Genomic DNA, 24982 nt, shown 5'->3' on the forward strand with positions numbered 1-24982 from the left:
TCTCCGACCCGAGGAACAATATACAAGAATCATTCGATCAGTTATGCATCGGCAAAAGGAGAAGACTCCTAATATGCCAGTGTAGATGTGGCTGAAATTGTAATCAATAAGTTGTACATATGTAAGGCATTGGCCTATCCTAACTCCAAGGATGTCAAAAATCGCTCAGCCTCTGAAGAAGCCATAGTCAAAGCATCAAAAGTTTATACTTTTGATATCACTAAGGCTGGTGCAATTTTTGACTAGTTGTTGGTTGCAAAGATTATCAAACTTCGGCCAGGGCAAAACGTTCCTAAGGCAGAAGAGTTGAAGGGCAAAACATATTGGAAATACCATAATTCAAGTAAGCATACGACAAAAACTGTGTCGTGTTTCATGATGCCATTCAAAGCTGGATCGATAAAGGAAAACTAAAATTTCCTGAGAAACAGGTGACTGTTAACGTCGACCCTTTCCTTTCGACCACAGTTGGTATGGTGGATGCTCATGTACCTAAAAACAAAGGGAAAGGAAAGGCCAGGTTCGTTCCGATACAACATGTCCCAAAGCAGAACTCTCGGTCGCAACTCAAGATCAATTTATCTTCATACGAACCATCTACAGAGTTGTCGAGACCAGCCATAGTGGAATCAATGTTAGACTCCAACACAGAGGAAACTGATGAGCCAATGGTTTTATGTAGTCGTTGTCAAACACGCATTGTCCTAACTGAGCCAAAAGAAAAACCTCATCATGCTCTAACATCGCGATAACCATTTACGGTCGCAATGACATCCCTGACGGTATTCAGCGCAAGATAGCGCCATAAGGTGTTTGAAAGACTCGGCCTTAAAAAATGACTTGACAACCCACCCTTGGCCAGAAGGCATCTTGACCTCGATGCGCAGTTCTTCAATGAGGATTATTATTCGCACAACTCCAACAGCTCGAGTTCATCAAACCAAAAACCCTTTAAGCTGCCTGAGCCACCCGACCAACAATGGTATAGCTACAATTCTTCTACCGGCGTATATACCGCATTATCTAAGTCTCAGAAGCGGCGATGCCAACGAATCAACTGCATGGCTTGATGATAGGCGGAGCAGGCGACTTCGACTACCAAGTGGCAGCCGAAAGAAGCAGTAGGTCGTCTTTACGAATTACTTCAGGAAAAGAAAACGATCAATTGTGACTTTGAAACTACAATTGAAGAATCTGAGAAGTGCATCAAACTCCTTCTTTGATCCGGGGAAATGAAAGCTCATTTTGAGAAATTCAGAGAAGAAACGGAAAGCAAACTCCCTATGTTGCCTTTGCCAGAGCCACTAATTAAAACACGACGAAATCTGCACCCTCCGTTTCTCGGCAAGGCTTTAGAGTACATGCGGGAATTTCACAAGAAGCATTCCACCAATGACTTGTACAGTTTGCCCAAGGCATGTCAAGAAGCCCTTGACTTGGCGTTAACTTGCCCTGATGCTGAACAGATTATCCAAAAAACCACTGATCCAATGATGAAGGCCATGTTCCAACATATACACGAAGCTCGAGTCCTCAGCTTCAAGGTCGACCCATACACTGATATAGATACCACTGAACTCCCATTTTCTCTTGAAGACCTTCAATATTTACGACATCATTTCAAAGTTTTCTAAGTTGTATCTCTCTTCAGCCTTACGGCCAATGAAAAAGAACGAGTGGTGCATTTGGATGCTTACCCAGACATAAGAGATGAGGGCCCAGCGTGTGCAGATGAGGGCCCAGGGCAAGGAGATGATGACCTATACTGGGACAGTGAGAGACTTTGTATGAGCCATGTCTAGCCTCCATATCTCACTACCAGCACTTAATCTTACTCCACCTTCGGCCTCAAAGCCACCTTGCCCTGCCGATACCATTAGCTTGATGTATCAAACCTATAAGACTACTTTTAGTTTTTTCTTTTTTGTTCGAACATCTTGTATGTACTTTTCATATATTTTATAATTAAATACTTTTTCTTGGTTAATTCATTATTGTTTAGAATTTAATTAGAATATTTATTAAAAATTAAAAAAAAATATTTTTGGCCAAACTAAAAAAAAGGGTTTGTGCGATGCATGCCTATGTCGCTCAAAGACACTAAGCCACTTTGCGCGACGCATGTCCTACATCGCGGAAAGCCACTAAGCCACTTTGTGCGACGCATGCCTACGTCGTGCAAAGCCACCTATGCCACTTTGCACGAGGAAGTAATGCGTCGCACAAAGTCACTTTGCGGGACGCACTACTTCATCGCTCAAAGTCACTTTGCGTGACGTAGGACATGAGTCGCGTAAAGCCACTTTGCGCGACGCATGTTACTTCTTTGTCGCGCAAACCCTATTGTCACTACCTTGGCGCGACAATTAGCACGTGATGAAGGTTGCGCCGTGCAAACCCTTAGGCAATGATTTTTGACTTTGCGCGACGAAGGTACCTACATCGTGCAAAGTGTTTTTTCTACTAGTGTTGGTTTCTGGATGGTGTATGAATTAATTGTGCAATAGGACTAGGTTCAAAGTCTTAGTTTGAGTTGAAGAAGACAATGCCTAATAGAGTTCCACTGAGAATAATTCCAAGTATATTAAGAGAATATGTTGAGAAATTAGAATATTATCATAATTTTAACACTTGGCAGACTTGGGCATCAACGTAGAAGCCCCCTTCAACTTAACAAACAACTTAAGCGCTCTATACAAAACCCTTTTGTCACCCTAGAGAAAAATACTAACTATCCTAATCCTCTCGTCAACACACCTTCAAATTGAAGTAAAAGCATTATGTTCACAACCGGCGACATTTTCAGTTTAGATAAACATCATTAGAGCAGTAGAATCAAGTGGTCAAGAAGCATCTTCAGTTTGGATTAACAAAACTACTTCTAATCGGACGGTTATTTATCCAAGTCTCAGTTGGCGAAGAGTTTCCAATTCTTTTTGCCTAAAGAGGTCACTTCATTTGCTTCCCAACGAAGTGAGGTGTTACTCGGTTACTTCGTTTTGGCACATTGAAAGCCGAACAATTTATTGAACTTTGCAGTGATCTAACAACCTTGTCTTCAGGTTCTAGAACCCAAGGTCAAGACGCATTCCTTCCTCGACCATAGTCATTCAAGTGTAGAAGTCAGTAGCGCATTTAATACCCCCACCATATCTATTCTACTCACCTGACCAAATTCAGTTGCGAGTTGGCACACTCGGATATACAAAAGGACGTAGTTAACTCAAAGTTATTTAGCTTGCGTGTCACGTAATCTTTATAATTTTTAGAGTCAATGGGTTCAACAATTAAACCTGAGCATGTTTTAAGGAATTTTTAGTTTTGATCTATTTTCTGAGTAATTGACGCAACTCTATGCGACACTTTAACTAGCGGATGAGTTATACGAGTCAATGCGATTGCAGATATATTTTCTGAGTACTTGATGAAACTCAATTTGAGTTTGTTGTGTCTCTCTAGGAGATTTTAATCTACTTTTAGTGTGTATCTACCTCTTATGCCGTTATGCAACCAATTTATCTTGGTGGCTCAAGTAGGTTTGTTATTTATTTATTATTTATTTATAGTTGAATGGTTTTCTTCATATCATTTTAGCTTTGCAATCGAATTTTTACGGATGATAATGTTGGATCGGTCAGTCAGAAGGTTTTGCCCATATTCAGTGGCAAATTTGCTCTTTGTATTGTTGTGTCTTGCAATTAGGGCAAAGTACGATTTGTTTTTCATGTTATATTCATTGGACATCGTAATTCTTTAGAATAAATATTATATCGTTCTTAAAAAAGATGACTTCGGTGATCATATTTTCTGATCAAATAGAAAAGAACGCATTAAGAGAAATCCAATCTTAACTTTGAGGAAGGCAATGGTAAGTCCGTTCCTAAGGGGCAATAATAGTTACCCCAATTTAACCATTCAAATTCAATGCATGGGTCACGCATGACAAGCTTATCAAGATGTGAGGTTTTATCTTTCAAAGTCCTTGATATTGTAATTTTTTGCGGGACTTATTTGATCTACATTTATGACTTGTATTGAGTCACACAACCCCAATATTTTGATTTTAGAAAAGTTGCACAATAGGAGTCAAATAAGTAATTTTTTTTCTTTAGTTTAGGTCAAAGTGGGACAAATAACGAATTTATGGATTATACTATTATCCTTATTTCTTAAAAAATAGTCATATGAATACCGTCCTTTGTCTGTTTGTGTGTCTAACAAAAGAAAACATGGGTTAAGACCTATTTTAGGAAAAAAAACTGTACATTAAAACTGAAAAAAGGGAGGCCATGGAGAAAGGTTGTGAGCATCTGGTAGTAACAAGTAGCAGTAGTAGTAGCTAGAGCAACACCATCCATCAACAGATCCTTCACTCTCAGTCCTCCCCAGCCTTTCTTAGTACTGTGATGCACACGGACGCACACTCACAGACAAAACACACAATTAGGGCTGATTGACATGTATGTTGGGCCCAAGACAACGACGTGATCACCACCTCCCCACGCGCACGCGGCCCCACGAAACCCTAACCCTTCCCAAGACCCCTCCTTCTCTTCCTTCTCCTCCAAAAAAAAGCACCCGCCAACCACTAAACTAATCTTCTTCTTTTATATATATATATAGACAAAGAAAAAGAGAGAGAGAGAGAGAGAGAGAGAGAGAGAGAGATTAAAGAGAGATCAAGAGAGATCGAGGGAAAGAAAAAAGGGTCTAACCTCCCTCAGCTCCCCAAATCATAACAGAGCTTCGCTTATTAAAGAGAGAGAGAGAGAGAGAGAGAGAGAGAGAGAGAGAGAGAGAGAGATTAAAGAGAGATCAAGAGAGATCGAGGGAAAGAAAAAAGGGTATAACCTTCCTCAGCTCCCCAAATCATAACAGAGCTTCGCTTATTAAACACCAAACCCCATGAACACTTTGTAATTTTGAATTAGTTTTCTCTACTTGTATATTTTTTATATATACTCACTTAATTTCGCTTCAGTCTTTTCCTTCTGCGAGCTAGTATTAGTATTACTGCGCTTTCTTAATTTTATTCAATATTCTCTCTTTCTTCTTTGTTCTTAGTTGATTCTTTTAATCAAGCTTACGGGTTTTTGCATCTGTTCCTTATTCTCTCCACTAATCTCATCTCACCACTTCTCCATCGTCTGATCATCTAATTTGGCCTGCACTTCATCACCCTGTGTAACTCAATCTCTAATGGGTTCCTCACATCACCAATTAATTCAATCTAATTCTCTATCTTCTCCCCAAGTTCTCTGATCAACTTCTACTACTCTCTCCTACTAGGTTGCACAAGCTTCCTTCGCTTCTTTTGCTTCTTGTTTTTCTTTTTTTTTTCGTCTTGATGAGCTGTCTGCATCATATAGCTTTGGCTTGGTGATCTCAAACTGTGAAACAAGTTAAACAGGGCAAATTGACGAGCTTGTCTTTATATAGTCTTCTTTAGTTTTAATTTCCTCCTTGTTATACTTTCCCTGAATTTGATCATCAATTGCCACTCTGGCGAACCCCTGGTGGAGTGGTAATTTGGGGTTACCGGGCATGGATCCGGTAGCCACCAATTCATCAACGCTGAACAAGCAGCACGGCCTTGAAATCTCTATAAACGAAAACAGCGGCAGAAGCAGCGGCAGAGACGAGGATGACGACAGAGACCATACTGAGCCCAAAGAAGGTGCGGTCGAGATTGGATCCCGCCGGCCAAGAGGCCGCCCTCCAGGATCCAAAAACAAGCCCAAACCTCCCATCTTCGTCATCCGTGACAGCCCCAACTCCCTCCGCAGCCATGTCATGGAGGTGGCCAGCGGCACTGACGTGGCGGAGAGCGTGGCGCAGTTCGCTAGGCGGCGGCAGAGAGGCATGTGTATTCTTAGCGGGAGTGGCTCGGTCGCCAACGTAACCCTAAGACAACCTGCGGCTCCAGGAGCTGTGGTGGCGCTTCATGGGAGGTTTGAGATTTTGTCTCTGAGTGGGGCGTTCCTTCCTGGTCCCGCCCCTCCCGGGTTTACTGGGCTGACGGTTTACTTAGCCGGCGGGCAGGGGCAGGTGGTTGGGGGCAGTGTGATGGGGTCACTAGTGGCAGCAGGGCCAGTGATGGTGGTGGCAGCAACATTTGCAAATGCTACTTATGAGAGGTTGCCTCTTGAGGAGGATGAGGAGGGTGGAGGAGGCCATAATAATGGAGGTTCCCCAACTGGTGGTGGGAGCAGTGGAACCCAGTTGGGGAGTGGGGGGCATCATCATCAGCAGCAGCAACTCCCTGATCCTTCATCTGGACTTCCAAATATTTACAGCTATCATCTGCCTCCAAATCTGATCCCTAATGGTGGCCATGGACAGCTTGGGCATGAGGCGTATGCTAATTGGGCGTATTCATGACTACCTTTCTAGGAAAAAGTGAGAAGAAACTGAAGAGGTGGGAGGATTTGTATTTTGTTGTATTGAAATATAAATTTTAGAAACAAGATTAAAAAGTGAGAGATGTGAATTAAGATCTTAAAGATGGACAGAAACTTTGGGGGTGTGTTTCTGTGGATGTTACAATATAAAATCTGGCTTAGCTTTAGTTTCTTTGAGTTTAATTCGCTGCCTTTTAAGATGTTCAGTTGCAAGGAAAAAAAAAAATTGATGTCTAGTTTCCAATTGGGTTTCTGTCCTTTAATTCAGTTATGCTACAAATTAATTGTTCATAAACTGATGTGTTATTCTATTTAATTTCTTATTGTGTAATTTTTCTTGGTGGAGAATTTTGGTTCGATCTAATTTTTAATGATGTGCCAATGATTCATAGTTTATCATGATATAATGGACTGGACTTGGATGATATGATGAGTTTTTTTCTCTGCAGCTAATTGTTGCACATAGTTTCTGTATTCTTCTTAAATTTTACACCTGAAATTTGCTCCCAACATGCAGGAATCAAATTAGCAGCAACATTTTGTCACCTAACTTTTTATTTGGTTTTTTTTTTTCCTTGTTCTTAGGGTTTAGGGTTAAAAGTTAAAACGGGTTAGTCATATGATTACAGAACTGAATTCATAAATATAGTTGCTATTCTGCAGAGAAAGTGTGGGTTTGAGTGAAGAAAAACAGGGTTTGGCCTTCTCTTTTGAAATAATATAACTTTCTGTTTCGCCAAGAAGAATCAATGATCATCCAGGTCTATTTTTGACTTTATCATCAGGTGTTTTTTTATAGTAATGGAATCCATATATATTATACATTTTTCCAATGTTAATTAACGTGTGGACAGGGTTTCTTTGTTAATTTTTTTTCTTTCAATTATTATATTAACTCTTTCTGTGTAATCTCAAGGAATTAGGTAAGGAAGTTGAAATTAAATTGTGTCCAAAGCCCGACTTCTTTTTTTCTCCTGTCAGAAATGGTCACGTTGAATCAAACCCTTTTATTAAGGTTTCAGTCCGAATATTATGTATATATTCGTGCGCGCGCGCGCATCAAGCATTTTATGTAAAGAGATTCTCAATTTCTTAAAAAAATAGGAATTAGGTGTGGGGCCCACTCTACTTCGAACTTCAACGATCTGAACCATCTATTTTGTAAGTCTCGTTTCATAAATCATTCTTACAAAAATTCAATTCAATCCGAAACTATTTGTCTATTTAATTATCAAGATAAAATTTCATTGCTTCTTATATAACAAAGTATTTGTTAATTTTTTTGAACTCAATTAAATGTCTTAAACATTTCTGATTTGGCTAATACTTTGTAAGGATGATCTATGAGGTGCAACTTGAAAAATAGACGGTTTGGATCGTTAAAGTTTGATGTGATGTGAACTTCACAACTAATCCCCATTTTTATAAAAAAAAATAAAATAAAAGTGTGTGTGTGTGTGTGTGTGTGTGTGTATGTGTGTGTGCACTATTCTAAAATCTCCGCCTAGTGCCTGCGGTTGGCCACCGCTTCGATTAATGTCTAGGCATTTGAAAATTAAGAAAGGACCCCTAGACTTGCTTAGGTGCCCACCTAGACCGCCTAGGCACCCGCCTAGACTGCCCAAACCTTCATAGGCACTCGCCTAGGTTGCAACTCACTTAGACAGAAAATAGATGACTTTTATTTTGCATTTTATTTTTTTCAATAAATTGTAAGAGACTTGTTGAATAATTAAATGAATACACATTATATGCATGTTCCCCATGTTTTCATTATGTTCCAATACTTCCTAATATATATGTCATTCTATTTTGTAGTTTATAATGAAATTATATATAGGGACACTTTAGATGCGGTCCCTATCTATCAATATTCTTTGATTGAAACCTTATTAATTTTTAGTTTTTGATTGAGGTCCCTGACATTAATGTAATAATGTAAGTTACTATATTTTTTTTAAATTAAAAATTAAAAATTGAAATTTGTAATTGTTTATATTAATGAGATTTTAAATAAAACCCATAATTTATGGGATTAAAAATAATAAAATATAAATTATACTCTCTATTATATTGTGTGTGTGTGTGTGTGTGTGTGTGTGTGTGTGTGTGTGTGTGTACATATATGTATGGGTACATTAACCAAAATTAACAAAAAAAGTTATTGTACCAAAACATGGATACATTCTCAAATCAACAAAAAAGAATGTACTCATATAAGTTTAAACATGGATTAAAAAATTTGAATGGATTTTATATTAAAAAGGGTACATTTTACATATAACAAATTGATATATTTGAGAATGGGTACATTTAAGATTAAAAAAAATGAAAAATTATATGAATGGGTACATTTAAGATTAAAAAATTGAGAATCTTTTTATATATAAAAAAAACTAATAGGTACAAACTTAATTTAATTTAATTTTTTATTATTTTGGAAATGTTTGAATTGAAAATTAATTAGAAGTTTAATAGAGGTGTGAGTATTAAACCCTAAATTAATTACTAATTTTTACATTAAAAAATTATATAATAAACATGTAAATTCATTATCACATTAATACTAGGGACTTGAATCAAAATTTGAAAACTAATAAGGTTTTAGTCAATGAATAGTAAGAACTAGGGACTGTATACTAATTTTTCCTTATATAATATATTTTAAGTATAAGCATACATTTATTTACACAAAATATAATAGATTTACTTAAATCCGCCTATGCTCTAGGCCCCAGCTCACCGCCCGACTAGTGTCTAACGTCATTTAGAACCTTGTGTGTGTGTGTCCCACAGCGAAGAACGCCAAAGAAATGTGAGAGCAAGAAAGAGATAATTTCACTATGAACGTTGTTCTAGCACCTTCACTACTTTCTGTTCTAGATTGATACAAAATTTTGATGCATTCTACACCAATCAAGTTATTAGTCTCTTGAATCTTCATAGGTAAGCAAAACAAAACCCTAGACCCTATTATTATTGTTCATATTTGTACGGTGATTAAATTAACTTTTGCGAAATCTTTGTAGTTTTATCAGTTCAGGCCCTTGATGATTTTTCTACTCATTCAAACAACTATCTCAATCTCTTTTTTCATATTGTTTGTCCTTGACACTCTTTCTCGTTCATAAGATCCCCCATTCCTTTGAACAAATTGGGAAGGAAACAAATATATAGCTTTCAGTTTTTGTGAATGTGGACACCATTCTTTCCTTTCATATCTCTGCTATAATGTATTTGATTATTGTATCAATATTATAAGAAATAAGTAGGCAACTTAATTTCAATAAATACCAAACATATATTTGGAATTGTTGAAGTGTGTTCATATGCACGGTGCGGACCACGCCTTCTTGCAGCTTTTCAACTACATGACAATGTATTTCTATATGTTTTTTTTCACTCATGGAAAAAGGGTTTGGATGCAATGTGAAGCGCTGCTTAGTTATCGCAGTACAATATGGCTGCTTGGGGATCCTTAACTCCCAAGTCATTGACGACGTATTTCAACCTTGATAATTCCCAACATGTGGAAGTCATAGCCCTATACTCTGCTTCAACTATCATCTCGATGATATAGTTCGTTTCTAAAACCTCCAAGAAACTTGTGAATCACCAATCATTATATAATAGCCTGACATGGACCTTCTAGTGTCTATGTTCTAACGCAATCTGCATCACAGAAAGCTCTCAATCGTAACGAGCTTGTAGATGAGAAGAAAATGCCTTGTACTGGTGTGCTCTTGATGTATCTCAGCACACCATGGGTTGCATCTATATGTGGTACCCTGGGTTTGTCCATAAATTGACTTAGGACATGCACTAAATAAACCAAATCCAGTCTTGTGATCGTTAAGTATATCAAACGGTCAATGAGCCTTATATACGTGCACTACTAGGAATAACATATTAGGCGACAAAGAGGAAACTGTTGCGCGACGGTGACACGGGTTCGACCCTCAAAGTCTTGCGCAACGGACGTTGAAGTTCGACCCACAAACTCTTGTGCGACGGACATGTAGGTTCGACCCACAAACTCTTGCGCGACAGATATAGAGGCCGTCACAGTAAAATTTTCAAATTAGTTGTTTAAATAATCTTTTATTTATTTATTATTTATTTGTAAATTAGTTTTATAAATAATGTAATTTTTTTTTTCATTTATGTAAAAGTGAATTTAATGAAAATAAAAATAGAAAATGTAAAGAGGAATAGTGAATTGAAAAATTATTGTAAATGTACATGCAATGGAAAAAAGTATTTTTAAATTTGAAAACAATTTAAAACAAAACTAAAAAAAGAAGTCCGCGACGTCACAATCGATGGCTGGTGGTGTCGTTGCTGTGTCAGGGGGCTAGGAGGTCGTAGCTGCTGCGACGGGGGGCTGGGAGGATGAAGCTGCTGCGATGGGGGGCTGGGAGGTTGTTTCTGGAGATAGTTCAACGTCATAGAATTGAGTGCCAGAGATCTAAAATGCGCGATGTATTTGGTTCATCAAATTGTTTTGGTCCGCAATCTGAGACTGTTGGGCTGCTATCTGCTGCTTCAAGCCTGATACTTCAAATGTCAGCGTATCGACCTGTTGAGTTCTTTGCCTGGAGGATAAGGTAGACGGGTCCCGAAGGTGGGCTTTCCTTCCCATGCTGACAATCGAGGGTCTGATCAAGTGTGTTAGTTATGATCTGAAACCCAGCATCCTCAAGGGGAAACACCTCCTCGATCGGGGTGGCTAGGGAAAGCTGGAAAGCCACCTCCTCCAAAATTGTCTGGCCCTTCTCTACCATGGTGGACTAGAAAACTTAAAATAAATATACAGTTACCTTACGTCACTCCTCCAACCTATAAGACAAGAGTCGTGACCCGGATGAATGAAGAAGTTTCTTCTTTGACCGATTGATCGAGTTTACCTTCACTTTTTTTTCTGTTGAATTAAAAAAACGTATTAGTTTAGATATTTATAACAAATGAATGAAAAAAATGAAATGTTTATTTTAAATTGTAATTTTTTATTAATATATTATTGAAATATAAATTATACGTACCAAGTCTTTCTCGTCTTGAAAATGGCCACAGAGCCACTCCCATTCATCCCGACGGTCCAGCAACTCCATAGGGCACCCAACTTCTAGAACGACCTTCAGACCGTCATATAGCTCATAATGCTTGTGGAGGTTGCTCTTCCGTTGAGTGAATCTACTAGAGCAAAGGTTGTTGATGTACTCCATTTGGTTGGAATCGAGGTTGGAAAACTCATAGTAATGCTGCAAAACTCAACAAATAAATAGTAGTTAAAATTTATAATCTTTGTATACTTTAATAAGAATGTAGTATTTGAGGTTGAAAATATTTGCCGATAATTCATAAGGCACATTGTCCTTGGTTTCTTATGGCACAGCTCTCCATGACTCCCACCTGAGGCGGCAATGGCTCTTGATGACGCAGCCAACGTCGATGGCCAACGCACTATGTTGCTTCTTTGTTGCAGCCGCATGATGTCGAGGATCCCACGTAATGGTGATCTTCTGGGTTGTGGTGCGAGTGGTCTGAGAAGTCTTTTGTAGTCTACAAGGGCCCCTGATATTTTTTTTTTGACCTACCAAATAAACAAAGTAAACATTAGACGATTTCTATTTTCTTCCGAAAATTTGGCAGAACCTCCCTTAAAACCATAACATTTCCTAAATCCCACACATATTATAACAACATAAACAACACATCCACCCAACAATTGAAATAGTTTATACCAAATTGGGATGTTAAAACAAAATTTACAACTTGTTGATATGACTTCTTAGTGCTACTTAACAATCATTAATATAGGTCAAAATCACATTTCAAAATAACTAGCTAGCATGCATGTTATTCTCTACATAAATTAAAAGATCAGATCGATTTGCATCAAATATTTTTAACTTTGCTGCCCAATTATTAGAGGTAGCAAACTACAAAGGTAACTCAAAGAAATAAAGTTAAAGACTTATTGTAGTAATACAAACTGCAAAAACGACCTATACCGTAAAATTCATAGAAAATAATTTGTTTAACCATAAAGTATGAAAATTTCCCGATTCAAAGTAGACACCTAAAATGAAGTTGTGTTAAATTTCAAGGATTTTCGAGCTCGGGAAGTATAGCAAAATTTAAATCTAAAACAGGCATGTTGCTGTTTTTCTAAAAAAATAAACAAATTTCAACAGCATCAAGTCACTTTAGAAATAAAGCAGATTAATGATAAGGGAATTCCATTAAATTTAATAATTTCCCTCAATGTTTCAGTGAACAAAATTATACTTACAATTGCTAATATATGCTTCCTTTTACATCACATTTGGTTTTTTAGGGAGGTGTACTTAGCTCTTATGAATCATACAAGTTTCTTCAAAAATCAAGAATAGTATTTAATAATGATGCTCTTTGAAAACAAGATCAGAACGATTATTGTGCTTGAAGTACTTCAACTGGTGTATACAGTCAAGGATATAGAATCATTTTAAATAAGCATCTCCATAATTATATGTTCCCTTATTTTTTTGGTTAAATGTGTTTGCATATAAGCTATCTACAGCAATACACACCAGAAGAGGAGGAGAAGGCGGGAGGGAGGGAGGGAGCAAGCTTACCTATTTGGGACGCCTCTCCATGGACAGAGGAAGCATCACCAGATGGTTGAGCCTCCTCAGACATCAGGGGCCGTCGATGAGTCTATCGGGCACTTAGGACATGATGCGTCATCGAAGAAGTCGATGACGCAGCAGCTGTAGACACCGTTGGCCCCAATGGCACGACCGGAGGGACACCCGTTGTGTCCAAATCAGGTGTGGAGGTGGCAACAACATTACCTCATTGAGAAGGTGTCTCACTGGCCTTACTAGCTGCCCGCTGGTTTGATATTAAGTTTGACATCTACAAAAACAATCATGAGATAATCAAATTATTATATGCATTTCATTTTGCATATATAAGGTGAATGAAAAACAACACAACAAAACCCAAAAAACCATAAACCATGATTTCTTCAATGCTTGAAGCCACTAATTATAAGTTATTCGATCTTTCAATCACACAAACATCACACTAGTTGCTTTATGTATCCAAAGAGTGATAGAAGCTCAATTTTATTTTCTAACTTGTACAAATACCAAAGCATTTCACATAATAGGTTATAATATGAAGGCTTACTTTGTAATGCATGTCACATATCACAAAAAAATAAAGCAAAAAACTCATGCATGAAAGGGATGTCATTTCGCAATCAGCCTATAAACAAATGGAGAATCAAACACAGAATTATCAAAAAGTTCTTCTATTCTTGATTCAGAGAAAAGTTTGCTTGCACTCCTCAAAAGTTGCTTAGATAACTAAATATAGAAATGGCCCCTGTCAAGGATTATTTCATAGACCTTGCTTTATTTCCCCAATACCAAAGAATCCCTATTGATGCCCTCCTTGATATGTGGGCAGAGTTATATGAGGGATCAAATGATAATGTGTCAATGGTGAACCTTTATGAGCTCACCGCCATTTGGCCAGTCTTGTAGTCACAAGGTATGCAAACTATACTTTTTTAACTAATTTACTATTTTGATCTGGTCTTTTAGAAATTTCTTCTATGAAACTAAATTTTGATCACAACCAGGAATGAGGATTTGGATGGATACTATGGTGAACACTTTGTTATCCAACATGATATGCTTAAATTGCTATTAATCCATGAGAGTCATGAAGACTCGATAGGACATAGACTAATTATAAACATACATGGATTTGGATGTATACTATGGTGAACACTTTGTTATCTCAACTAGTTGGTATCTCAAGAGGGTTTATATAACTCATGCACGAAAGTAAAAACCACAAAAATTGGTACCTTCGACTCACTGCTATGTTCCCCAATTCTGGGTTTTATTCGACCACCAAAACCCTAAAACAAAAACCAAAGAAATCAATGAAATTCATGCACCAATTGAACTGAAGCTTCAGGTGAAAATTGAAGTGCTGTAAATACTACAAAAGGAGAATTATTTAACAGAAAATTTGAAAAAGAAAATTGACAACATACAATTCAATCATATAAACCCGAAAGAACATGGTTCAAATCCAAACTCTACGAATCTCGAAATAAAATTGACCAAGTAATTGCAAGAAATAAACATTTCAATCAACACTTGAATTATAATTTTATAGGCTGGTTTACAACTTGGGATAAATGTATAGCTACATGCACAGAGATTTAACCTAGGATTCCCAATTCAAACCTAATTCCAACCGTAAATCCCTAACCCAGGATTCCCAATTCCCTAAATCCCAACCCAATTTTAACCCTAAATCCCTTAATTCCAACCCAATTTTAACCCTAAATCCCTAAATGTTGTAATTACTAGGTGCTTACCTAGTAATATTGCTACGGCATGGAGAGGGTGTGGCGTCAGAGTACCGTGGATAGCGAGATAGTCAGAGAGACAAAGAAACACACAGAGTGCGAGAGAGGGAGAAAGGAGCTTGAGGTAGTGAGTATGAGATATAGAGAGTGTGAGAGAGGGAGAGAGAAGGAGATAGGAGTTTGAGAGAATTGAGCGAGAGAGGGAGAGAGAAGCTTGAGAGAATCAGATAGAATCGAGAGATAGATTGAGTGAGTCTGAGTGGGAGACACAGAGTTAAGGCATTGAATTTGTTGATGCACAAAACCGGAGGGGTCTTAGAACAACGTAAATTCGACCGTAAATATGCAAGAAAGTAAAGAACATAAGATGTATCATGGTTCGCCCTAATGTTTGGGCTACGTCCACACTGATGTTCATATTGTTTCACTCTGAATGGTGAATATACAAGAAGGCTAGAGGCAGTGTGCTCTCTAGCCTATTTTCTCTCTTCCCATTGTCTGAATCTTGACCTCCCTAATAAGGAGAGTGGGGAGTCCTTTTATAGAATAAGGGCTCCTCACTTATTACATATTTGCCCCTTTATTTATTACATAATTACATTTGAGTCCCCCAAGTATTTATACGAGGTCTAAATACGGAGGCCTAAGTATGGTACAAACAGTAGTCCCCTAAGTCTTCAGTCAAGAAAGTCTTTTGGCTAGAGACTTGAAATTTAGTCCATGTGTGGGCCGAAGTAACTAGATGTCGTCTAGAACTGATACTCGATATGAGGCAGTGCTTAATCTGAAATGATGCTTAACTAGAAGTAGCATATTTTGCGAGGCTGCTCGGCTTGTGGCTTCTGTTGCCTTGGTTGGCTCGACTTGTGGCGTTGAAGGTGAGGGAGTCTATTTTATAGAATAAGGGCTCGTTCCTCAATACATAAATGATAGGTTATTGTTGATGCTCGCGGCGAGGCGGTGATGCTTTTTGATGATGATGAGGAAGTCCCTTTTATAGAATAACGGCTCGCTCATTAATACATAAATGATGGGCTAGAGTTGATGCTCGCGGCGAGGCGGTTGTTTAGCAGGCGGCGATACTCTCTAATGATGGTGAAGGAGTCCCTTTTATAGAATAAGGGCTCGCTCTTCAATACATAAATGATGGGCTAGAGTTGATGCTCGAGGCGAGGCGGTTGCTCAGTAGGCGGCGATACACTCTAATGATGGTGAGGGAGTTCCTTTTATAGAATAAGGGCTCGCTCTTCAATACATAAATGATGGGCTAGAGTTGATGCTCGCGGCGAGGCGGTTGCTCAGTAGGTGGCGATACTCTCTAATGATGTTGAGGGAGTTCCTTTTATAGAATAAGGGTTCGCTCATCAGTACATAAATAATGGGCTAAGTCCCCCAAGTATTTTTCATGAGGCCCAATATATGGTACATAGTGTAGTCCCCTAAGTCTTCAGTCAATAGAGTCTATTGGCTGGAGACTGCAAATTGAATCCATGTATAGGCCAAACTGGCGATTGTTCAGAGGCGGTTTTTGTATACCTTGCACTGAAGCTTTGTAGGTGAAGCTTTGCAAGTGAAGCTTTGAAGCTAGAGCTTTTGTAAATGAAGCTTTTGAAGCTAGAACTCTCGAAGCTGGAGCTCTGTAAATGAAGCTTTCGAAGTTGGTTGACATAAATGATGCTCATGAATGTTTATGTTTATTGACATGATTGATGCTCATGGATGTTGACATGAGTGATGCTCATGAATGTTGACATGAATGATGGTCATGAATGTTTATGTATGATTGACATGAGTGATGCTCATGTATAATTTTGGAGTACTGGACGTACTTTTGATCACCTAGTGGGTGATAATAGCGGCAGGCTGCCGAATAATTTTGGAGTATTGGAGGTACTTTTGATCACCTAGTTGGTGATACTAGCGGCAGGCTGCCGAATAATTTGTTTTGGAGTACTGGACGTACTTTTGATCACCTGGTTGGTGATAATAGCGGTAGGCTGGCAAATAATTTTGGAGTACTGGACGTACTTTTTTTTTTTGCCTTCTTTACACATCAGTATAATAATACAATAATTGCTCCAGTTTGCAGAAAACAACTTAATAAAATATTCATCAATGACAGTGGGTATGGGTGTGCCATGCTTTCCACTTCCTCGGCTTTTCTCCATCTCCAGACATCTTTTCCTTTTTTATCATTTTCCTCATTTTTTCTGCTTTTGCTTTTTGTTTTCCTGTCTTGACTTTTCTCCATGAGCGACTGCTTTGGATGTGTCGCTTGATGACATGATTAAGGGCAATATTCTTTTCTCTAAAGTCACAGCTGCTTGGACAACCTTTTCGACACCACCCATTTTCTTTTCTTGATCTCTCCGCTCATTCTCTGCTCATTTATTCCCTTTTTCTTTTTCTGAAATATTCTCTCAACAACATCATAGTACAGCCCACATTTAGCCCATCCTTCGGTGAAAAACACGTCTTCACTTGCAAGACCCACATTTAGCCCATCCTCTAGCCAAAAGTGAAGACGATGTGCATAGTACCTTCGACGTAATTCGATGTGCACAACACTTATAGAAACCAAGTACCACACTTCTTACTTCCTTTTTGCTCCATTACTCTAACATTGTAATTGTGTTTTCACCATATCAAGCGGCGTAGTGACCACCGCAACCAACCCTCCAGCTGTGGCACCAGCAGTGGCATGAACAATCAACCTCTCGTCATCCGCATGCTTGGGCGAAATCTCATTCAAAGCCCTATTTGCCGCTTCGCACATCGCGAAATGCACCGCCATATCCATCGCATTCATCAACATAGTCGTCTGTAAGAAGCGTAAAATGCCCTAAACCCATCTTCCTTGAACACCTTATGCACACAATCCCATACCCCCTTGTACAGGCTGTGCAAATTAGTCCCCAGCTGCAACCTCTGCTTCACCATATCTATCGGGGTAAAAATAGCGTCACTCGCCACCGTTGCGAACACGTCAAAAATCGTGTGGGCAGCCGGCTTGTTCGGGTTCCCACCTAAGAAAAACTTCTTGGCCATCTCGTACACCGGGAAGTAGACGGCATGTGCCGGGCCCGCCTCAAGTCCCATAGCTCCAATCCCGCGGTAGAGCCCAGCAGGGCCCTCGGACTTCAAAATTGACCGAAAGGCTTGCCGGAGTCCGACGATCTTAATCGGGCACGACCCAAGAGCTTGCATATGGGTTTTAACGGTGTCGACCGTGAACATAGCCATGTGTTCGACCATGCCAGCAATTGAACTGACAATCATGAACTGCCAAAAGTGAAGACCGTCGTGGGGCGAGATAGTGAGGGTTGGGAGGGAATCCTAGGGCTTCGAAACCTGGTGAAAGTATTGGTTTTGGAACTTGGTAGTGGAGTCGGTGGCTATGGGGAGGGAGAATGCGGCGGGCGGCGAGATAGGTAGTCGGGAAATAGGGTTTTGGAGATGGGTTCGGGTCGGATTTGGATGATCTTCATAAACTGGGGTTTCTGAATCAAACAAGAGAGGTTGAAGGTTGCATCTTTTGGATTTCTTTTTGTTTTGGTTCTTGGGTTTTGCTAACTTCTGATCCAGGAAATGGGGGATTCAGTGGATTGAAACGTGATATGGCTTGCCTAATTTGCTGGGTGGAAGAAAATAAAGACAGAGACTGAGGTAGATGAGAATAAGGATCTACGGGAGCGAGCGAGAGAGATAAAGAGAGAGTGTCTCTTGGTTTTACAGATCCACGGTGGATAGTGGTGAGGTTGTGAAGGTTTCACGGTGGTGAGATGAAAAAAAATGAAAGAGAACCGACATAACTTTTCATGTCGTTTCCCACAGACGGCGCCAAATGTTGATGCATAAAACCGAAGGGGTCTTGGAACAACGTAAATCCGACCGTGAATCTGTAAGAAAGTAAAGAACACAAGATGTATCATGGTTCACCCTAATGTTTGGGCTACGTCCACACTGATGTTGATATTGTTTCACTCTGAATGGTGAATATACAAGAAGGTTAGAGGCAGTGTGCTCTCTAGCCTATTTTCTCTCTTCCCATGGTCTGAATCTTGACCTCCCTAATGAGGAGAGCGAGGAGTCCTTATGTAGAATAATGGCTCCTTATTACATATTTGCCCCTTTATTTATTACATAATCACATTTGAGTCGCCCGAGTATTTATATGAGGTCTAAATACGGAGACCCTAAGTATGGTACAAACAGAATTAAAAACGCGCCTAGCTTTGGGGAAAAAAATCAAAATTTTACATTTTTGTGCGACGAAGATGTTTAAACTTTCGTCACGCAAACAATTTGAAAAAAAATGAATTTTTTTTTATTTGCGCAACAAATATTTATACAACGTCGTTGCGCATAACTGTAAATTTAATTTATTTTTTGGTTTAAATAAATAATTTTTTTTTTAATTTCATTTTGTTACAAATTTTAAAGGAAACTTTTGTTTGTATACAACATTTTTAAATACCATTCGATAAATTTAATTAATATACATCACAATTTTTCATTAATCCTTGTTTGAACTAGAATAAAGATCATTATTATCGTCAGATTCAAACTTCCATTCCTCCTCTTCTGTAGGCACATCAACATCGCCGTTCGCGCACTCAAGTGCATTGTAACGCGGCAGATCCTCGAGGTCAATCGTAATGGAATCGATCGGTATTTCGATTTCAAGACCTCCAGCTACCTAATACGTTTCTTGTACAATAGTCATATCCCACAGTGTGTATGCATTAAGTGCCGTTGAAGTCTCCAATTATTGGTCAGCAACGTCACCATAATCGTCATCGGCAACAGGATCTCGGTCCCCAATATCATACACCCCTCTGTGCTCAATCTTCTGAACTACTTTCCATCCCCTCACGGCCTTAGGGTCATCTATGTAGAAAATTTGTTTAGCCATCCTTGCCAAAATGTAATGGTCGTCGTTATACCAACATCTATTAGTGTTGACCGATAGCAAATTATCACCTCGCTTAACACCTCCAACCCGATGTGGGTTTATATCAAACCAGCGACATTTAAAGAGGATAACTTGACATCGGTCTTTGTAAAGCAATTGCACAACACTTATCTACAATGTCCCTTGCACCCGGTACATGTACCCCATTCTTTTGTGTACCAAACTTGTCATCGTGATCAGCTGCCAAAAACTTGATGCCATTTACATGACAACCAGAGTACAATTCTGCGCTTAGGGGCCCAATCGCCAAGTTGTACAATTCTTCACTGTAAGCAGGCAAATTAATTTCCTTCAATTTCTTCACCTAAATAAATGGGCAAAAGATGTCGTGTTAGTTTAACATTTACAATTATGTAAAAAATCCAAACACTAATAACTTACATTTTCACGAAACCATCAAGGAAACAATTCACGATGCTTTTTGGCATATAAATGTGAAGGATGTTCCTGCTTCATGAACTCTTCATGCTCATCTAGGTACGTAATTGTCTGGTCACAATTGTTAAGTACAAACCAATGTGCTACTCCATGTCCTTTTTGTCAAATGCCTCCCCTTTGATTGGTTCGCCAAATGGTTGTGCAATTTGGGAAAAAACAGAATTTTTTTCACTTCTCACACCACCTTCATTATTGCATTGCTGTCGGTTGAACATAGTCTCAACGTCTTTTAGGTACATTGCACAAAATGTAATAGACTCAAAGCCAACCCATACCTCCATGATTGATCATTCAGGCTTTGCCCTGTTTCGTACACTTTTTTGTAATTCACCCAATAGTCTGCATCAATAAACAAATTATAGTATAAAATTAGTGTAATTATACATACATCACGAACTAAAGTGTTTATGGCTATTATATACCTTTCAATTGGATACATCCATCGATAGTTGACGAGTTCGGCGAGAAGTGCCTCATCCAGCAAGTGAATCATCATGTGGATCATGCTTATGAAGAAAGCTGGAGGAAATATTTATTCAAACTTGCATAGCACTTCAATAATATTGTTGCACAACTGTTTAACATCGGACTTCCGTAAAGTTTTTGCAGTTAATTGAGAAAAATATCTCGCTAACAACATAATCGGCTTCACCACGTCTTCATGCAAGAGGTGTCAAATTCCCACTGGGAGAAGGCGTTGAAGTATGACACGACAATCATGACCCTTGAGGCCGAAAAATTTGCCTCCATCCACTTTTGTGCAATTGCTGATGTTTGAAGCATACCCATCTGGAAACTTTATAGAAGATAGAAACTGCAAAAAATCTTTCCTCTTTTCCAGTGTCACAAAAAATGATGCGAGCTTCTTTCTGACTATGTCTTCGTCCCTCGCCATCCATAAACCTAGCCTAATGCCTATATTTTCCAGATCGATCCAAGATTTTATTGTGTCCTTTGTTTTTCCCTCGATGTCCAATATAGTTCCGACCAATGTATCAAACACATTTTTCTCAACATGCATTGCATCGATGTTGTGTCTTAATTTTAATTTGGACCAGTATGGGAGCTCGAACAACCTTGTCTTGTATGTCTAGTTTAGACGTGTGTCTGGTCTTGTCTTATTTACGAACTTGCCCAAAGGAGCAAAATCCAACTGATTCACCTGAGCCAAAGTTTCATCGCCGGACCACTCTCTGGGTCTTTGCTGAAGCTCTATGTCGTTGAAGAAGGCTATCTCATTCTGACGCCACTCGTGGTCCCATAACAACCACTTACAATGCCCTAGGTAACAAAATTTTCCCGCTTGCCAACTAGAGGTCGTGTCCTCTTTGCAAACTGGGCATACGTAATAGCCTTTAGTGCTCCACCCAAACATCCTAGTGTACGCAGGAAAATCATTTATAGTCTACATCAAGACTGCTCTTAAAATGAACATCTTCCCGGTAGATTTATCGTATGTGGGAACACCATTTTCCCATAATTCTTTTAGTTCATCAACCAATGGTTGTAAATACACATCAATACACATGCCAATATGGGTTGGTCAAGTGTTGTGGTATTGGTTTAGAAACCCGAACGGATTAAACCAGTCTATCATAAGTCCCAATCTAACATTCTGGGGCTCACGTGAAAATTTGGGGTACAGTTGATCAAACTCTTTCCAGGCCTCTCTATCAACATGATGTCTCATAACATCGTTATCCACCCATCTATCCTTATGCCACCTCATGTCACTTGTAGTGTGCGTCGATATATACAATCGTTGCAACCTGGGCTTTAATGAAAGATAATGCATAACTTTTTGTAGAATCTTCGTTCTTCTATTATGAGATGTCATTTTACACCGTGACTCATTACATACAAGGCATTTATCCAATGCTTTATTCTCTTTGTTGAACAAAATGCAATTATTTTTACACGCGTGAATTTTTCATATCCCAATCAAAGACCATTCAATAGCTTCTTTGCCCTTTTATGATCTTTAGGAAGGCAATTGTCCTTTGGAAGCATCCTCTTGAAAATCCTCAAAAAGTAATCAAAACACTGGTTCGACATACGAAACTCTTTTTTTCCATGCATCAAGTCAATAATGGCCGTGAGCATAAAAAATCCTTTGCAACTGGGTTATAATTCTTGTTTGGCATTTTTTAATAGTTTTTCGTATATTTCGAATGCTTCACTGTACATGGTGGAAGGGACGCCATCTTTTACTTCCACATTTGTATTCGAGCTAGTGGTTGGAAAAGCATCATTGATAATGTCCATAATTTGATCATTTGGATCCACAACAGAGTCAACTGTATCCACTGCTCGAGTCGTGTCGGAGGATGAAGCATATTGTATTTATTCTCCATGGTGATTTCACGTAGTATAGGTTTCCATCATCCAATTTCTCAGTAAATGGTATCAAACAATTTCAAAATATTCAATATTAAGTTGTTACATTTTCTACAAGGACACCGAATTTGAGTGGAACCGCAGTTGTTTGCAATTGCAAAATCGATGAACTGATTTATTCCATCCAAATATTCATTAGCACATCTGTTAGGATTATGTATCCATTGTTTGTCCATTTGACCTGTAACCAAAAAAAAAATTACAAGGGTTACAACAACTTCAATTATGACATGCCACCTTTTGCCTCCGGTATAGGTCTTATCTCATTCAAGAATGCATAGTTACGTGCTGTAATTTACGATTCCAACACATTAGTGTTCGAGCGTGGGAAAAATTTGGCAGCATCTCCATGCAGTTCTTCAAGTGCAAGACGTAGATACAAAAAACTACGAAGCACCCAAAGAACGCAAAGAGATGCTACCACATTTCTCACGTTAAAACTCTAATGCATGAACCACAAACTACAACATGTAAATGTGCAATTTCAAACTGTCCAAAAATTTGGGACAATTCAAGAATTAATTTGACCGCAGTCATGCTTTCGCATCCATCCGTGAAATCGAACTAATTCTTAAACGAGAAACTAAGCTCATATGAACATTGCAAACTATTTTTTGTACATCCATACAAAAATGATTGCATACAAATACATAAACTCACGACACCTATAAACTACATACAACACAATTTAAATGAATGAAAATTAGATAACTTAGTTACCTCAAACCGTTGGAAATTGCACCAGGGGAAGACAGCTGCTGCAATTGTTTTGCAGCTTCTGCCTACAATCTGGTTGAGTTCAGTAAAGTGAAGAACTTTTGCTCGATGGAACCATCGTCATGCAAAACCTTGGGGTTTTTATTTTTTTGACATTGACGTGGCCTTCAACTTTTTACGCACCTCTGACTTCCCGAGTTTTTTAAACCCATTGCATGACGAACTACGGTTCGTTGCGCGTGTATTTTTATTTTTTTTATTTGTTTTTTTTGGGATATGGACAACATTTTTCCATTTGTGCATATTTAATTAAAGTACTTATTAAAATGAAGTAATTTCATTCATAATAAACATCAACTACATATTTAATCAAAAAATTTCATACTAAAAAAACTTAAAATTCATATATAATTATTAAATAAGCAATAAATTAAAATAAGAAATCCTATTCTACTCATCTCCCGGTACTTCTGGTTCTTGTTGTAGTGCTGTAGCGCGTTCATTATCAAACTTCCACTCTCGGAATCTTGACTTGAACACATTATCGATAGCCTTCATCATATTTGGGTCACCTTTGTTGATGCCCCAATTGGCCAGTCGTGCAAAAATTAATAAATTAAAATCTCACTATTATATTATATTTAACAAACATAATTATTATTTAACTAATGAAATTAGCGCATACAGCTAACTCATCAATCATGTGCATCTTCAAATCTCTGGGATGGCTTTCCAAGACTCCCAATCCGTAACACATTTAGTACGCACCATTGCTCCTACATTGGATGAAAAGCTGGCGTGCTTATCTGACTTCACAACCCCTATTATTTCGTCTACAGTGATTCAGTAACGGCTCCCCTTATATGTATGTCGAACCCGTACCACAACTCTTTTCTTCTTATCTATAAACAAAAAATAATTTCATGATTCAGATGCACCAAATACGTTCACCTATAATTGAACACCCTTGCTCGATGAAACCTTTGTTGCGTAAAGGTTTTAGCGACAAACTTATTGTAATTATAAAGTTTACGTAAACATAGATATCTATGTTTACGTAAACTTTATAATTACCAACAAATGTTTAGTTATAATATGTATTCTAAAAATAGTTACTACCTTAAATAAATTGATATTATATTTCATTCAATTAATACATTAAATAATTAATACCTTAAATAAATTGATATTATATTCCATTCACTTAATTAACTAAATCATTAATACCTTAAATAAATTATACTATATTTCATTCAATTAATACCGTAAATAAATTAGTATTATATTCCATTCAATTAATACCTTAAATAAATTGATATTATACTCCATTCAATTATTTAAATAACCAAACATGAATTAAAACATAATTAAGTCCAAATACATAACTTATAAAAAGTACCTTAAATTTAAATATTGTCATACAAATGATAAATTTAAAACCACTATTTTGATGGTCCTCCATTCTGCTGGACTTCATAACGCCACCTATTGTAACCTCCCTCCAACGCATCCTCCATCAACTTCATCAACTGTTCGTTTGTATCATCATCAAAAGTATACTTACACTGTTACACGTATATGCAAATAATTAATTCTAAAATATAACAAAAAATTTCACAAAATTAATTATTGATCAATCAACAATATACTTACTAATAATTCATCCATCACCGC

At 38.1% G+C, this 24982-nt stretch overlaps 1 protein-coding gene and 1 pseudogene across 1 annotated transcript; one reads left to right on the forward strand and one right to left on the reverse strand.

Moving 5' to 3' along the window:
* Positions 1-4639: 4639 nt before the first annotated feature.
* On the forward strand, positions 4640-6732 carry LOC103453295 (AT-hook motif nuclear-localized protein 20-like). Its single transcript, XM_008392835.4, has one exon. The coding sequence runs from the start codon at positions 5545-5547 to the stop codon at positions 6379-6381; it is 837 nt and encodes a 278-aa protein (XP_008391057.4). The 5' UTR covers positions 4640-5544; the 3' UTR covers positions 6382-6732.
* Positions 6733-17398: 10666 nt separating this feature from the next.
* Positions 17399-19696, reverse strand: LOC139193034 (uncharacterized; annotated as a pseudogene).
* Between the last annotated feature and the right edge of the window lie 5286 nt (positions 19697-24982).

Source organism: Malus domestica, chromosome 16 (genome assembly GCF_042453785.1).
Source record: "Malus domestica chromosome 16, GDT2T_hap1".
Taxonomy (NCBI): Eukaryota; Viridiplantae; Streptophyta; class Magnoliopsida; order Rosales; family Rosaceae; genus Malus; species Malus domestica.

Excerpts from the sequence above, each read along its gene's own strand:
- LOC103453295 (XM_008392835.4), top strand. The coding sequence starts at position 5,545 with ATGGATCCGGTAGCCACCAATTCATCAACGCTGAACAAGCAGCACGGC.